Source organism: Mobula hypostoma, chromosome 2 (assembly GCF_963921235.1).
Source record: "Mobula hypostoma chromosome 2, sMobHyp1.1, whole genome shotgun sequence".
In the NCBI taxonomy this organism is placed as follows: domain Eukaryota; kingdom Metazoa; phylum Chordata; class Chondrichthyes; order Myliobatiformes; family Myliobatidae; genus Mobula; species Mobula hypostoma.
The window spans coordinates 90,605,017-90,623,750 of NC_086098.1; the positions used below are offsets into that span (position 1 = coordinate 90,605,017).

The window sequence follows — 18,734 nt, forward strand, 5'->3', positions numbered from 1 at the left end:
TCCCTACACAACTCCCTTGTCCATTCGTCCCCCCCCATCCCTCCCCACTGATCTCCCTCCTGCCACTTATCCGTGTAAGCGGAACAAGTGCTACACATGCCCTTACACTTCCTCCCTTACCACCATTCAGGGCCCCAAACGGTCCTTCCAGGTGAGGCATCACTTCACCTGTGAGTCGACTGGGGTGATATACTGCGTCCGGTGCTCCCGATGTGGCCTTTTATATATTGGCGAGACCCGACGCAGACTGGGAGACCGCTTTGCTGAACATCTACGCTCTGTCCGCCAGAGAAAGCAGGATCTCCCAGTGGCCACACATTTTAATTCCACATCCCATTCCCATTCTGACATGTCTATCCACGGCCTCCTCTACTGTAAAGATGAAGCCACACTCAGGTTGGAGGAACAACACCTTATATTCCGTCTGGGTAGCCTCCAACCTGATGGCATGAACATCGACTTCTCTAACTTACGCTAAGGCCCCACCTCCCCCTCGTACCCCATCTGTTACTCATTTTTATGCACACATTCTTTCTCTCACTCTCCTTTTTCTCCCTCTGTCCCTCTTAATATACCTCTTGCCCATCCTCTGGGTCACCCCCCCTCCTTGTCTTTCTTCCCGGACCTCCTGTCCCATGATCCTCTCGTATCCCCTTTTGCCTATCACCTGTCCAGCTCTCGGCTCTATCCCTCCCCCTCCTGTCTTCTCCTGTCATTTTGGATCTCCCCCTCCCCCTCCAACTTTCAAATCCCTTACTCACTCTTCCTTCAGTTAGTCCTGACGAAGGGTCTCGGCCTGAAACGTCGACTGCACCTCTTCCTACAGATGCTGCTTGGCCTGCTGCGTTCACCAGCAACTTTGATGTATGTTGCTTGAATTTCCAGCATCTGCAGAATTCCTGTTGTTTGATGTTTATTTAATACCCTTGAGAAATTGAATTTTAGTCCGATATTTATCTCTTGGATTAAATTGATATATCTTACTCCTTTGGCTTTGGTATTTACTAATAATCAAAGATCTTCCTGTTTTCAGTTATTCCCTGGTACTAGGCAGGGTTGCCCTCTTATTCCACTATTATTCGACATTGCCTTGGAATCATTAGCTATTGCTATTCGTGACTCTCCTAATATGTTTAGTATTACCCGTGGAAATGAGATAAATAAATTACCACTATATGCAGATGATCTACTACTATAGATTTCTAACCCTGAGAAGTCCATTCCGGCAGTATTAACTCTGCTTGCTCAGTTTAGTAGTTTTTCTGGTTACAATTTGAATCTTGGTAAGAGTGAACTTTCCATTAAATATGCAGGTTCCCATTTATAGATGTTCACCATTCAGAGTGATTACTGACTACTTTACTTATTTGGGAGTTAAAATTGCTAAGAGACTTAAGGACTTATTCAAGCTCAATCTTTTATCGTTAGTCAGGTTAAATGGTCCCCATTGTCTCTATCACTGATTGGCCAAATCAATGCTATTAAAATTATTATTCTACCTAAATTTTTATATCTACTCCAAATGATACCAATTTTTATTCTTAAGTCTTTTTTTTGATACTATTGATTCTAAAATTTCCTCCTATATATGGAAGAATAAAAATCCCAGGTTAAGTAAAAAATATTTACAGAAGTCCAAGAAAGATGGTGGTTTAGCATTGCCGAATCTAAGATTCTATTATTGAGCAATTAATATGTGATATTTAATATTTTGGGCACAAGATTGGAATATAATTCCAAGTCAACAATGGATAAATCTTGAAGGTTACTCTGTACAAGGTTTCTCTTTGGCTTCCATTTTAGGAACTTCACTTCCTTTTGTATTATCTAAATTGAATAAACAAATGATTAATCCAATAATTAAACATACATTACGAATATGGTTTCAATTTCGTAAATATTTTGGTTTGAACAAATTTATATTATCAAGCCCTATTATATCTAATTTTTTTTCAACCCTCGGTTATGGATCAAGTCTTTTTGATATGGAAAATGAAAGGTATAACATGTTTCTGTGACTTATTTCTGAATAACTGTTTCATGTCTTTTGAATAGTTGTTATCCAATAAATATAATTTGCCCAGATCCCATTTTTTTTAGATATTTACAAATAAGAAACTTTTTAAATACCATGCTGCCTACCTTCCTGATTTCACACCCTACTGATATCACCAATTAAAATTTTAGGTTTAAATCCCTTTCAGAAGGGATTAATAGCAACTATTTATGATATAATTATGAAATTACAGCCAGGTATATCTGATAAAATTAAAAATGAATGGGAAAGGGAACTTCAACATCGCCTACCTATAGAGAAATGGAATAAAATTTTTCAATTAGTTAGCTCTTCCTGTATATGTGCCAAACATAGGCTAATACTATTTAAAGTAGTGCATAGGGTCCATATGTTTAAAGATAAACTAGCTTGTTTTTATTCCCATATAAACCCTATTTGTGACAGATGTCACGGTGAGGTGGTTCCTTGACTCATATGTTCTGGTCCTGCCCTATTTTGGAAAAATTCTGGAAAGATATTTTTGATATTATTTCAACAGTTTTGCATTTTGACTTACAACCCCATCCTATTACGGCAATTTTGTGTTTGCCAATGACGGAACATAGATCTTTATCCTCCTCAGCCTGTCGGATGATGGCATCTGTTACTTTAATGGCCAGAAGATCCATTTTATTGAATTGGAAGGAGACCAATCCTCCTACTACATTTCAATGGTGTTCTCAAACTATATCATGTCTAAATTTAGAAAAAATTAGAAGTGTCATTTTTGATCCTTCGGTTAAAATTGAAGGGACTTGGAAGCCATTTATTTAACATTTCCATATGATGTAACTTGACCTTTTCCGAATCCTCCTCATTAATTTAAAATATATGAATAGAGGAGCGGAGTTGATGACATTATTTTATGTATTTGATTTAAGATATTGGTCCAGCTTTGTTTTGTTCCGTATGCTTTCCTTTTGGGTTTAGTATTTAGTTTTTTGTTTTTTTGGGGGGTTTTTCTTTGCATTATTTTTTTTCTTTTTATTTCTTTTTTCTTTATGATTAACTATATTAAGAGTTTGGAACTCTATTACACCTCCATTATTTGAAGTCCTTTTTTGTATATGTTTATCAACAATAAGATAATTCCAATCTCTTTGTATCAGTATTATTATTCTGTTTATAATTTTGGAAAATTAATGAAAAGATTTAAAAAGAAAGAAAGTGGTGAATCTGTGGAATTCTTTGTGGCAGTTGTGGAGGCCAAGTCATTTTGTATATTTAAGGCAGAGGTTGATAGATTCTGGATTGGTCAGGGCATGAATGGAGCTGGGGAGAAGGCAGGAGATTGGGGCCGAGAGGAAAATTGGATCAGCTATGATGAAATGGCAGATCAGACTTGATGGGACATGTGGCCTAGGTTTGCTGCTATATCTTATGGTCTTATGTTCTTGTATATCAAAGAAAATTACCTTTGATTCTTAATTGCATTTGAAAAGTAAATTTATTTATAAATGGTCTTTTATAAATGTTGCCTGTGTTTCCCATTTTAGCATATAACATTATTTTGATTTTTATTTTGAACTGGACTCTTATGAAGTGTGACTCAGTAAATCAGATTGGATTGAATATCCTGCACCCAAAATAAACTTGCTAATCCATGAACGAGCAGTAAGGAAAGTTGCCAATTGAAAGTAGAACTGCACTTTTTACCAATTCATAAAATACCTGAGTTTGAACTAAATCAGCAAGGAGCCTAAGGAGAAGCTGTGAACCTAAAACATTCTGAAAATCCGGTGAACTATTCCCTTGTTTTGGCAATGACCCTGAGCACATGATAGAATTACAGCAATGCACAGCTCAGAAATGGGCCCTTTCAGCCTTCCTCATCCATGCTGACTGTGATGCCTGTCTACACTAATCTGATTTGTCTGCAATAGCCTTAGTATCATCTACTCCTTTCCTATCTAAATATCTGACCAGATGCTTTTTAAATAATTTTTATCTACCTCTACCCTCTCCTTACAACCTGTTACAGGTAGCCACCACTTGCTGTGTAAAAAAAGATGACCCCTTGGATACCCTTAAAACTTTTCATCTCTCAGCTTAAGCCTGTGCCTTCTAGTTCCTCTGACCTGTGAGAAAGTTTTTGGCCATTTATCTTATCTGCCTCAGAGTTATTAGCAAGGAAGCAGGCCCTTGGGCTCGTGCCCATGCTGACCAAGATTCTCATTTAAGCTAGTGCCATTTGACCCATACCCTTCAAAACTTCCTATCCACGTACCTGCCAAACTATCTTTTTAATGTTGTTAATGTACCTGCCTCAATCATTTTCCTCTGGTAGCTCATTCCATATAATGAACACCGTCTGGGACAAAATTGCCCCCCAGGTTCCTATTAAACCTCCCCCCCCCCTTCCCCCAACCTTACTATGGTGGACAGGAAGGTTGTACAATGAGTACTCAAAACAGCCTAAGGTATCACTGGCACCAGTCTACCTATCATCAAGAATATGTTTCCAGAAAGGTGCTGGAAAAGGGCCAGTAACATCATGAAGGAACCCACTCAACCTGCTTCCACTCCCGTCAGGGAGAAGGCTACGTAGCATTTAGCATTCAGCTGCTTTCCCCAAGCTGTAAGACTGATCAATGCCTACACCCACTAACTCCACCACTCCACATCCCCAACCACCACCACTTTAGCAGTCCTGTCAATCACCTTATGTACAGACACTAGATACAGTATTGCTTTACAATGTATATAAGCTATTTTATGTATTTGTGTTTTTATTATCATTACTTTGGCCTTTTTTGTGATTCATTAGAATGAGTAACAATGGTTCTGGTGAAGGGTCTCGGCCTGAAACATCGACTGTTTACTCTTTTCTGTAGATGCTGCCTGGCTTGCTGAGTTCCTCTAACATTTTGTGTGTGTTGCTTGGATTTCCAGCATCTGCAGATCTTGTTTGTTTCAGCTTCCTTCTATCCCTTCTCATATTTTTCTTAAAGTTGTGGTATAAGGTGCACTACTGGTGACCTTTGAATGGAGTTCGTATACTTAACAGTTTCATATACTGTATCATCCCCCACAGCTAAGATTTATTTGTGTGCAAGATATATCTGCTGATTTCAAATGATGTCTGTTAAACTAATGATGGGTATGTTGGAATTGTTACTTTAAATGAAAAGCATTGTTTTGAATATTAAACATAGTTTACAGCTACAGTTTTCTTGCTGTGCATGGGTCAAAATCAAGTGTAAATTTCAAATCTTTGTTAATGCCTATACTTAATAATGTTGATGTGTACTGGATTCATTCTAGGCTTCCGTTATGAGAACTGGTATCACTAACACTAAGGATTCGGAGATAAAGGATGCAAAAAAAGCACATTTGGTGAATGAGCGCGTTACAGGACAATTAACAGGAATATCGCAAGCACCTGAACACAAGAAAGACAAACTGCTTAAAGACCTTGCAGCCACCCGGTTGAGTCAAGGAGAAAAACTTCCAAAACTAGGTGCGTGAAAATGATTTAGATCGGATCTTGTCACAGGAGACAAGAATGTAAATATTGTAATTTAAATGTATTTTCCATGTCTAGTGAAGCAGTATAATAGCAGAAATGTTCTTGGAGTCAAATTCATTGTAAACTCTTTCTACCCTGATGTTTTCATTTAAAACTGTGTCCTGTTCTAATGTGTTCTTTTCTTGTCCTCAACAAATTTTGGTTTTATTTTTGCCTTCAGGTTTAAAAATTTAAACTTTATGTTGCTTTGTTATTATTTCTCTAACTACTGTTACAGTAACCATCTACTACTGTGTGATATTATCCTGTATTATGGGACTTGGGTTTGCTCTTGCTGTTTTTAAGTTGTTCAGGCAAACTCCGTACTTAAACTACATTATCAGGTTTCCCTAAAACAGATTTAGAAGTATTTCTGAGTGGCTAAGGCAGAACACATTCTTTTTGAGAGAAAATTGGAAAAATGTGTGAAGCAATTTTTCTCCTACAGGGAGAGAACATAATCACAACTGATTTTTGGATCTGTCAGTCTGCTATAGTGTCTGAATGGCTTCTTTCTGTGCTGCAAACAACAATGGCCCTCAGTCTTGGGGCTGCTGTAGAAAGGTGCTTGTGTCAAGGCTAAACACCTATATCCAGTGAGAAAATTTGTAGTCAAGCACTAAGGCCGTAAACGATCTTCTATCAGTACACTATCTTGCTGCTTTGCACTGACCTAGGAACTGATCTCGAAGTAAACTGTGTAGTTCCATTTCTTCCCTCCATTCCTGCTTGATATCACATGCTTATTATCCACCAGCAGGAACAAACTTATTCTGTACTTTGTCAGTACAAAGCTCTTATCAACCCATTGAGGCAGTAAGTTAAGAGGCCTTTGGTTTTGGGCTTCATTCGTTGGCCTGACGTTTATTAAAATCTTGCACATTCACCAATTCTTAAAGCTTGCAGAACTGACTAGGTTTTTCTGGTGAATTGTACAGTGTTTCTGAGAGTTGTTGGACTGCTCTTGACATTGCTGTCTGACTCTGTCACTCAGATCTGGTGTTTGCTTTTTGCTTCCTTTACTACAATCCTTGTAGGAAATTCCTCTTGGGTTCAGGGACACTAACCAAGACAAAGGAATGAATAGTTTTATGCTTCATTAAAGTGCATATGAGTTTTTCTTTGTTGAAAGTGCTATATACTACTAACGTAACTAACTTCTTTCAGCATCATTCATGACATCATTGGCCTTGTGTATGTTTAGTTTCCCAGTCTTTTTAGTCGCCCACCTACCTTTTACTATTTCTGTTTAATTTTCCTCTCGTTGGCTCATGGATCTTTGTTAGTGTCTCTCCATGTATATTTGTTTGTCCTTAGTGTTGTTAGACAGCCCTTTTCTCTCCTGTTTTCTCTTGCTGTACATTTGGTCCTGAGTATTTTAATATAAGCTGTGGATTATTTTGACTACTTCTCATCCACTTTTCCCCTCTCTTTGTCTAAGAACATTTTGTCAAATAGATTTCTGCATTCCATCTTAGAGAGGTGCTCAGCTGCATACATCTGCTGAAATGATCTTATTCTGGTTGGACAAAGCCAAATGAGTTCCTGACTACCTTATGGCTATAATTGGATGAGGTCAGTGATAAAATAATGAATATGTGGTGGCAATTGATCTGATCAGACTTGTGTAGCTATCAGAGTAGTAGAAAAGTGAACAAAATGTAAAATAGTGAAAATCTGAAATTAAAACAGGAAATCTCACTTTCTTACACCTTAAGAATTTTTTTTTCTTTTGTTGTCTGTATACTTGTAGATCCCAATGTTCCATTTGGAAATGGATTTAAAACTCACACTAATCAAGAATCATTGACACTGAGTTTCCAAAATGGGGATCACTCCACCCTTCCCCTCATGTATATGGTAAAGTTTACAATGGATAGTTATTTTAAAAATTAGTAATTTTTGTTCAGTGCTATTAGTGCAGAATAGAAAATGAGGGAGGAAAATATCAATCTTTCTGAGGGTTTCAGTAAACGTTAGTTTTACTGAAACTAACTTGTTTCAGTAAAACTACTCTCTTGTCTCTTGTTTCAGTCCACATTAAAAGTGCCCATGCTCACCTGAAATTATGCAGTTACACCCATGAATGGTGGTGTGGAACAAATACTTGGTGTTCAACTTTAGCAAAATTTCTTATGCTTTATTTTAGAACAAATGTGGAGAAAGAAGTACCCAAATTCAAGTTCATTTATTGTTATTCAACTGTACACACATATGATGCCTTGGAAAAAGTATTTGTACCCTACAGCTATTTTCATATTTTACTGTCTTACTTTCTAAATTTAAACTATATTGAAGTAGGAATTTTTGAGCTAATCTACAAACCATTCTGCATCATGTCAAATCAAAAGAAAAATTCCAAAATCTATCAATAACTTGTATATTAAAAAAAATTAAAACCAAAATTGAGGCTGAAAAAATATTCCTTCCTTTTGTAATTACTATGCTAGCTTTCCTCAGTTGCAACACTATATTATCATACCAACTCACCCAATTTGTTGATGTAAAAAAAATTGGAGGATCTCCTGAATAAATACCCCTCTATATAAGGTCCAACAGTATGGTAGATTTTCAACAAGCCAGACCAAAATGAAGACAAAAGAGCATTCAAGGCAAGTCAGAGAAATGAAAATGGAGAAGCGCGTATCTGGGGAAGGATACAAGACCACCTCAAAGGCACTGAGCGTAGCCCAGAGCTCAGTGCAGTCCATTAAGGGAAAAATATGAAACCACAACCATACTGCCTAAGTCAGACTGCCCTTCTAAATTAAGTCGCTGGAGAAGAGGGGCTACTGTGACGGCAACAATCACTTTGAGTGAGCTGCAGAAGTTGGTGGTTGAAACTGTAGATGAGGTTCATGGCTCCATAATCTCTAAGGCCTTGCACAAAAAGGTGTATTTATGGAAGTGTGGCAAGGAAAAAGCCCTGGCTTTTTTTTAAAAAAAGTGTCCTTGTCTGTAAAGACTTTGCAAAGCGTTACTGAGAAAATATCATAAAGAGTAGGCTGTTGAAATGGTTTTCGGCATGGACTAGATAGATTGAAGGACCTGTATCTATGCTGTACTTCTGTGACTTACTATGATTATGTGGAAGAAGGTCTTGTGGCCAGATGAGACAAAAGTGGAATTTTTTGGTCTCAACACTAAATGGTATGTGGGGTGGAAATCCAATATTGTGCATCAGCCAGGGAACACCATCCCTACTGTAAAGTAGGGTGGAGGTAGCATCATGCTATGGGGATGTTTATCAGAAGCAGGGATTGGAAATCTAGTCAAGACTTATGGGAAGATGAGTGCTGCTAAATACAGAGAGATCCTGGACGAAAAAACTAGCCTCCACCAGAAAGCTTAAACTAGCAAGGAAGTTCATCTTTCAGCAGGATAACAACCCAAAACACTGCCAGAGCAAGCATGGAGTAGCTTCAAATGAAGAAAATTGTGCTTGTGTGGCCCAGAGTCCTGACCTTAATCCAATTGTACATCTCTGGCAAGACCACAAGATTGTTGTCCACCACCGCTTCCCAACTAACCTGGCACAGCTTGAGCAATTTTGCATGGAGTAATGAACAAATCTTGCTCTATCATGTTGTGCAAAACTAATAGAGACTTATCCAAAAAGACTACTGGCTGTAATGGATGCAAGAGGTGGTTCAGCTGAGTACTGAGCAAAGGGGGAATGAATACTTTGGAACTGCTGATATTTCAGGTTTTCAATTTTTAGTTTCATGCTTTACAATTTGTCCTTTTTTTGGGCTGTACTGTGAAAACGGAGCATGTGATTCACAAATTTTTCAAAAACCTCAGTTAAATTGATTAAAATTCTTGGTTGTAATACTCATGTAAACAAAGGGTTGGGGGCTGAATACTTTTTCAAGGCACAGTATACAGCTAAATGAAATGACATTCTTCAGTGACCACGATGCAAAACACAGTGCATGTATCACATCCAGCAGATAAAATGATATTAACATAATATTAACAGATAAAAATCATAATCATAAATCTTTCCAATACAGGTTTACTGTTGTGTCTTTTTAAAGAAAGCAATTGAACACTCAAAATTATCAGCCAATTAGGAAAACTCCATTACATAGTACTTTGTTTTACACTGTACAGCAGAGTGCAGACTAAATGTGATAGCGGTGTAACTCCTCACCATTGAGCATGTTACGAAAGGAAGTTCAGTCGTGGGGGATGCAACAGTCTCCATTACTTTCAACAGGAACTGATGAGAGACTAACTATAGGATCTGTGTGGGTCTGTCAGCACTTGGAGCAACAGCTTAGTTGTAATTACTCTGTTGAATACTTAAATATTGGCACCTGAATTTTGGGATAAAATTAATACAAAGTACTCAAAATCCATTTCAGGTTACTCGAGATTTATGCCATGAAACAAAGTTTGTATTTGTAATCATAGTTGTCCATTTATTTGTGTAATTGATGCGGGTTGTAGCTATGAAAAGTTTGCAAACTTTCAGTTTTGCAGAATTGTTCCGTTTTGTGTGGGAGGCAAAAAGTTGTGAAGCTAATGTTCAATATTCATGGATTAGCAATCTCTTATTAAATGAAAATTTCTAGCCCATAAATGAGTTTGGATCTAATTAGTAGAGAATTCTTTTCAGAAATACAAAACAATTATTATTTAGATATTGAGATTAAATTTCAGTTTTCCTCAGTTTCAAACTAGAATTGTATAATCTTTATAGCCACTCCATTATACAGGAGGTACCTAATAAAGTGGCCACTGAGTGTATGTACGTTGTCTTGTGCTGCTGTAGCCCATCTACTTCAAAGTTCGACATTTTGTGCATTCAGAGATTATTTTCTGCCCACCACTGTTGTAACGTGCTTATGAGTTATTGTTGCCTTCAACTAGTCCTGCCATTCTCCTCTGACCTCTCTCATTAGCAAGGTGTTTTTGTTCATATGATTGCTGCTCACTGGATTTTTGTTTGTTTTCTGTTCTATTCTCTGTAAATTGTAGAGACTGTTGTGCGTGGAAATCCCAGGAGTACTGGAGATACTCAAGCCACCCCCTCTGGCACCAGCTATCATTCCACAGTCAAAATCGCTTAGATGATTTTTTTTTTACCCATTCTGATGTTTGGTTTGAACAACAACTGAACCTCTTGACCACGTCTGCATGCTTTCATGCATTGAGTTGTTGCCACATGTTTGACTGATTAAATATTTGCATTAGCAAGCAGGGGTACAGGTTTACCTAATAACATGGCCATTGAGAGTAGGCTACAGTTATCAGCTCTGTAAATGTATTTGTAAAATTTTCAAGTGCTTTTAAAATGCTGATGAAAATGATGTAATATATTTACTAATTGGGTAGTGTTTTGGTATTTCCTCAGGGAACTCTCTGTGTATTAGATAACCCCTGCCTATTCAGCTAAATTGAAATTAATTTCAATTTATCAGCAGATCAGACTGGATATTCAGAGGAATGCATGGTGCCTTAATTTATGTATTTCTTGAAAGTACAGTATGACCCTGGACGGCTTGATCTGGTGGGTCAAATCTGGACTAAACTCCAGATTCAGGTCTGCAAAATTCACAGTGTTTGATAGAGAATGAAGAGGGAGTACAGTCATTTGCCTTTGTTATTACTGTGTCTTGATTGTAAAGCTAATTAGAAACAGTTCAGTTCTAATGAAAAAGGTGATCAGAATCAAGTTTATTATTACTAACCTTTTGAAATTTATTGTTTTTAGGCAGCAGTACATAAAATATACATTACAATAAGAATATAAAAATTAAGTGAGTGCAAAAAGAGTGAGATGATGTTCATGGTCATTATCTGTTCATCAATTATATACAAAATAATTTAAAAAAGATATGTCCACACCTTTGCAACATTGTTTTCAGACTCCTCTATCTCTACTTATAAGTAGACTGCCCCCCGCCCCCTGTAATTACTTCCTAACAGTGGAGGGCAAAACCTGCCACCTTAAAATGTCTTTTTTTTTTGGCATTTTTTCCCTTAAAACTGGGAAAACTATATTAATTTTCCTTCAAAACTAGTCAGTTAATCTTGACTTGAAAATTTATACTGTTATTCAAATTTTTCAAAAATTAGAATTCTGTATTTGAATGTATTAGCTTGTTTTACGCAGTGCCATTAACAAGATGTTACAATCTCTTGCAGATACTAAGCTCAGTAGCTGCTCCATTTTTGTCCTTCATTATAGACCATTTTTAAAACTTTAGTATCATTCTTTTGATCTTTTGTGTTTGCCCCTTTGCATTTAAGCTCCTTTATATTCTTTCTTAAACAGTTGGGATTTAATAAACAAACTTGCCCTCAGCTAACTTGAATTTCTGTCTTGAATGTTTCAACTGACTGAACGTTTCAATTAAGAGAGTTCCAGAATTTTTTCTTTTTCAGGGACCGTGCTTCCTGATTTCACACGACTGGACTCGCTCTAATTCAAAAGATTGCACCCCCATTTCTCTTTTCATCCCTTCCCGTCACCAAACTAAATGAAATAACTGCTCAATAAGTATTCCTTCATATCTATAACCATTCTAAAGGTCTGTTATGTCACATACTGGCCTTCTAACCAGTTTTGACTGTTTCATTCAAGTGAAAAAATACTGCTGGAAGTATATAATTCTAAAAAAAAATGTGGGAATGCCTACCATCAGGTGACATCTATGGTCTATGATCGGAAAGATTTCGAAGTTTATCAACCTAAGATGTTGCTGTTTTTCCACTGCTCCATTGATGAGATTATACTTTCATTATTGTTCAATGGTTAATCAGTGTCACAACTAGATTCTAGTAACTTAGTATTTGTGTTAATTTATAATTAATACATGATTTCTGCTTTCCATGTGCCTTAAGTAAGACACCCATTTTTATAATTTTTCATGAAGGCATCTCATTTTTATCTTACAATTCGTTAATCTAGACAGCTTTAGAAAAGCTAAAATAACCTCATTCTGGTTGGATTAATATCCTTCATAATCTGGTCATTTTTACCATAATTATGTTTATAATTGCCAAATTTCTTCTGTTCTTATTTGGGTTCCATTATTCCACTAGTATTTTGTCAACTCACTTACTCTGACAAAGGTACCAAAGTATTTATTTATCGTTTTGTTGGCAGATAAAGATTGTTTATAATGAGGTTAGTTGGTTTTTGTAGTATTCTGTTTATGCTTGCACTGCTTAAAAGCTTTACAAAATTCCCTGTGTTATAGAACAGCGGTCCCCAACCACTAGGCCGCGGACCGGTAGCGGGCCGCAAAGCATTTGCCACTGGGCCATGAGGAAACGATATGAGTCAGCTGCACCTTTCCTCATTCCCTGTCGCGCACTGCTGAACTTGAACATAGGGTTGCCAACTGTCCCGTATTTGCCGGGACATCCCGTATATTGGGCAAAATTGGTTTGTCCCATACGGGTTCGCCCATGTCCCGTATTTCCTCCGGTAAGGTAGAGCCTTCCTATGAAACCTTTCGTGCTGAAGTGGCGTAAAGCAAAGAAGCAATTACCATTACTTTATATGGAAAAAATTTTTGAGCGTTCCCAGACCCAAAAAATAACCTACCAAATCATACCAAATAACACAGCGGACCCCAACCACCGAGCTGCGGACCGGTACCGGGCCACAAAGCACGTGCTACCGGGCCGCGAGGAAACGATATGATTTGGCGATGTGAGTCAGCTGCACCTTTCCTCATTCCCTGTCACGCCCACTGTTGAGCCATTACGCATGCGAGGTCATTACCCGCGCGTTATCCATGTCAGCGCAGGAAGAAGATCAACTCCTCGGGCTTGCAAATGACGGCGGGCTGAAAAGTATGTTTGACATAACATCTCCGCCGGCATTCTGGATCAAAGTCAAGGCTAAATATCCTGAGATAGCCATGAAAGCACTGAAAATGTTGCTTTCATTGCCAACATTTTTCTGCGAAGCGGAGTTTTCTGCAATGAATGCAACGTAAACGAAATTGCGGAATAGACTGGACATAAGGAACCCCCTTCAAGTATCGATGTCCCCTCGATGGGACCGTCTTGTTGCAGGAAAACAAGCCCAGGGCTCCCACTGATTCAGCGATATTGGTGTGTTGCAATGATTTTATATGTTCATACGGGGAAAATATGTGTGGTGTGTTTAATATCCAAACGTTACTTAAAATGTTATGATGCTATTGACTTATAGAACCATACAACAATTACAGCATGGAAACAGGCCATCTCGGCCCTTCTAGTCCGTGCCGAACGCTACTCTCACCTAGTCCCACCGACCTGCACTCAGCCCATAACTCTCCATTCCTTTCCTGTCCATATAGCTATCCAATTTTTCTTTAAATGATAATATCGAACCTGCCTCTACCACTTCTGCTGGAAGTTTGTTCAACACTTACTTCAAGCTCCCCTGTCCTCCCCTGATAATTGATTTATTGCTATGTTCATGCGAGGAAAATATGCGCTGTGTGTTTAATATTAAATTTGTTAGATAAATCCTTTTAGAAACAAAATTGAGTGTATTAGCCACTTATCACCTATATTCCGGTTGTGATTAACACCCCCCCCCCCCCCCCGGAACAGAATCGCCAAAAATGAATTGCAGGAAAAAAAAATCGGCAGGGACACGCGTGCGCAGGTTACGCATGAGCACTGGTGCCCGCGCAAGGCTTCATGGTCATTGTAGTCTTTCTCGGGGTAAGCTCAACGTATTTGACTGCTACTCTTGTTTGTTGGCAACCCTACCCCCCCCCCGGTCGGCCAGTCGGCCGGTCTGCAAGAAAATTGTCAATATTAAACAGGTCCACAGTGCAAAAAAGGGGTTGGGGACCCCCGAAATGACACATAAAACCTAAAATAATTCTAACATATAGTAAAAGCAGGAATGATATGATAAGTACACAGCCTATATAAAGTAGAAATAATGTATATATAGTGTAGTCAAGAAGATTAAGCCAAAACCAATTCGTGGAAAAAAAATCGGCACCTACACACATGCGCACATCACATATGAGCACACAGGTGCCCATGCAAGGCTTCATGGTTTTGGTAGTCTTTCTTGGGGTAAACACAAGTGTCCTGTCAACACACAGAAAAACTGCTGGTGAACGCAGCAGGCCAAGCAGCATCTATAGGAAGAGGTACAGTCGACATTTTGGGCCAGGTCAGGATTTCACTGCTACTTTTGTCCCTTATTTGGGAGTGAGAAAGTTGGCAACCCTAACTGTAAAAGACATGTTGAGGCGAGTTTAACCCTACTTGAACACCACCCCCCCCCCCCCCCAATTGGCTGGTCCGCAAGAATATTGTCAATATTAAAAAAAGTTGAGGACCCCTGTTATAGAAGCAAAAGTAATAAGAATTTAAGAACTTCTTATGGATAATAAAGTTGCTCATGTGTGTAAAAGCTTATTTGGCTGAATCTTTCTCCACATTAGTGTTCATGTAACTTGTTCATTCAAAATGCAAATGAAAAAATAGAATTGCAAATGCTGGAATCTGGAAGAATTCAGCCAGTTAAGCAGTATCAAGTGGAAGGAAGCAAGTCAACTTTTTGGGTCAGTAACCTTTCAGAGCTCTGAGGAAAGATCCCTGATCTAAAGCATTCACTGTGTTCTCTTTTCACGGATGCTACTTGATTAGCTGAGATTTTCCAGAATTAATGTTTATGTTTCTGGACAAAATCTAATCATCTTAAAAGATCAGTATATTATTCATGAATAATGTGAAATAAAAACCTGAAACCCAAATTAACTTTGTCAGTCAAAACCACCTTCCCAGCGGACCTTCATCCTGAAGATTGGCTACTACCAACCCTCAAATTTGGGTTTCCTCCAGTTGGGGGTTAGGATGGAGAAAAGAAGAACATTATTCCTTCAAATTTGCAAATTGTTATCTTGGCACACATGATATTCCTTGTAACCTGATGCATTAAACAGCTTGAATGTGAGAAAAACAAAGCCACCTTCTTTTGGGCTGCATAACACAATTTTACAGGCTTTACTGGAGGAAATTAGTCAGCGGCTTTAATGGTTGTGCATTACTTTTTAAAGGAGGGAACTGATTGCCTATGCCCAGTGAGTTGAGAGCCACTAAATATGCAGATCTTTCAGTCAGAACTACCTTGATCAACAATTCAGAAAATATCTGAGGAATTGACTTTTTGCTGTCTGCCTTAAGTTGCTCTTCGAGACTGACTGACAAATCAACAATGAATTGTCTAGTGATTTTATATCTCTCTCTGCCGCCCCCCCAACCCCCAAGCATCCATTCTGAGATGACCTGAAGATTTTGACCTCTAGTGTAGATTCTAACAATGAAAATGACCAATTCCCATAAATCTTGTGGCTTGTGGTTCCACCCACAGGGGACTGGAGCTGAATCAGTCAAATAAGGGTGGAAATTTAACAAGTAGCCGTTCCTGTATAAGAGTTAGCAGTGTACTGTGTATCACTGAAATGTTCGTGATGAGGCTAAGGCAAGAAAAAAAGTGCTGCTTTTGATTCCTATCATTACTTTGAATAATTGAATGTGACTTTAAGGTTCCTTTTAAACTTTAAAGTTTAAAGTGTGTTGCATCTTGTCTTTCCCATGACTGAGATACGGATTTCTACGGGAGACAAAACAACCAGAAAAATCCCTTTCAGTTGTGTGGGGAATGTGCCACGTCTACAGGAGTCATCCTTGCAAGTCAGCAGGACTTTTGAAGTGTAGCCTTCTGAGGAGCTCTACCTCCATCTTCAGAGATGACCAATGGAAGATGTTCCCTCGACAGACACTGATCTCTCAATATTCAAAGTTTTGTTATACATGTTACTTGTTAAAGACAAATCAATATTGTAACAAATTAAATCTGTTATGTCTTTATTAACTTCAATGTTTAGAAGTCTGCTGGGGGAAAACTACAAGCTCTGTAAAACTGAGTTTAAACAATGTAAATATTTTGATTGTTTTGTGCAAAATTTTGGTTCCTTTCAACCTTAAATAAACCTAACATTTACAAAACTTCATTTCTTTACTTACCAGAAATGACAGTGAGATGATAGTTATCTCCTATCCATTCATATGGAGGTCCTGATTTAATGTTTTTCACATCAAAATCCAGTTGACTGGGATTGGCTTGAAGGCTGACCTCAAGTAGGGTTGTGTTGCTCTGCCTTTTCATTGGACCCTACTTACATAGACAGAGACTGTGCCTCATCTCCCCAGGAAATTTTTTGGCATTTTCCCCTGTCTTCACCTCACTTTTGCTTTTAGCTCCAGGGTATTCCCTTACCCCACGACAGCTTTAACCGTCTCTTAAGTACTGTTAAGTAGAGTTGCAATTGCTGGCATTAAGAATCAGAGTGAATCATTCAGGATTCATGACCTGTCTTGGGCAATAGGCTTTTAATTTACTATCCTAATTACTCTTGTTTTCATACCATATATCAGACTGTCAATGATATCACACCCCTCACTCCTGTTTCGGCCTGGTGCACCTGCAATGCAAGAATCATAAAATGCCCAGAGCCACCAACTCATGCTGCACTGAGACTACTTTGTAGCTGTTTGTGTACACTCCTGCCTCACACATCAAATGCGAGAATATTCTTTAAACTTGGCATTGTTCTTTAGTGTGGAGCAATTTGGAAGATTATTTTTAACAGAACAAGTGATCACACCAACATGCCACTAATTAGCTTTCTTTACTTCAGGGTCAGGGCTTCACTCAAACATTTCTGATATTTTGAGTTTCTCATCTTCCCTGCTCAAACTTCCGTAGATGTTGGCCCACCAATCTGGGATAACTAACATTTCATAATTGCTTTCTTGTCCTCTGTCCATGCCTGCCTTTTGATAAATCTGAAGGTTGGGTTGTACTTGAACTGTTCCTGCCTCCTACCTTTTCCAGTTTAGAAGTTTTTGCTAGTCAAGTTGAAAACTATCTTGACAGTATTCTTTGATTCATTTGAGAAGAGACATCTTTAAGCTAGGGCAAACTTCAGAACAGTTGTGACAATGATGTAGATTATCTGGCTCATCAATACTACTCTGAACTTCTGTTGAGCATTCCTGTCCATCCCTTCTCTCTGTTTTATTGCTATGGTCCTGCAGAATTGAAACACTGATGTACCCATTTGCTTTCCTTTTGAAGTTATACTCCCTGCTTCCACCACTTTGTAGGCAGTGTTTCAGTACAACTCTTTTTAATTCTTATTTTCCTCTAGTTGAGAGGGAGAAAAGAAATTGTAATGATCTTCAACTTAAACAAAACAGTAGAAAAGTACTGCATTCTGGTAGGGAATGTTGCTATAAGTAGTCAAGAAAAATAAGTACAAATTTCTGTGGCTTTGTGGCTTGGTCAGCCATGTAGTGAGATTATGGTTAATTGAGTTAATTGTTAATCAAATATTAATTGACCTAACATTTGTTCACTATAAGCATACAGATTTGTAACAAGAGTCTGCCAGTCAGCCCTTTCAGCTTGCTTGTATGAAATCAACTAATTGTCACCACAACTCTGCTTTGCATCTACTCGCATCAGCCATTCATCTCCTGGCTCATAACAATCTCTCTTTTTCTGGAATAAATAAGCAAAATGACTACTTCAGCTGCCCTTTTAGTGAGGGTGATCTAGAGTTTGAAATTGTCGCCTAATTTGTCTCTTAAATGGTCTGTGATTCTCGATTCACCCCTAACAGGGTCAACACATAGGCATATACCTTGTGAAGTTCTCTTCGGTCCATTTATGTCCCATACCATATGTGTGAAAGTCTAGATATAATATTTAAATAGCCCAATGCTTATAAAATTCTTAATGACATTCAGCGCAGCACACAAAACACTGGAGAAACTCAGCAGGTCAGACAGCATTTAATGAATAAAATGTCAATGTTTTGGGCTGAGACGCTTCAGTCCTTTTAGTGTAGACCCTTTATCAGAACCTGTGGTGTTTGTTTCCTGTTACCATTAGCTCTTTTTTTGAAAACTGTTCTAAATTCCAGTGAATACAAGCTTAGTTTCTGTAGTCTCATAATTGGAATCTTGGGACTCCAACCTAAATTGCTGTCTTTTCTGTGTGTGGTGCCCAGAGCTGTGCAAAGGGCAAGTGTAGTTTAACCATGCCCTTATGTATGTGTTTTCAGGCTCCAAAATATTAGGAATAGCTTTCTGTTAACCTTTTTCATTCCTTTCCAATCTCGA

At 38.2% G+C, this 18,734-nt stretch overlaps 1 protein-coding gene across 8 annotated transcripts in view; it reads left to right on the forward strand.

Annotated features, from left to right (window-relative positions):
* The window catches only part of phf3 (PHD finger protein 3), a 173,912-nt gene that overhangs the window by 64,054 nt on the left and 91,124 nt on the right, over positions 1 to 18,734 (forward strand). For all 8 annotated transcript variants that reach the window (XM_063040252.1, XM_063040224.1, XM_063040260.1 and 5 more), the window contains one exon: positions 5,321 to 5,516. In XM_063040252.1, coding sequence (XP_062896322.1) covers positions 5,321 to 5,516 — 196 coding nt within the window. The remainder of the gene's footprint in view (positions 1 to 5,320; positions 5,517 to 18,734) is intronic.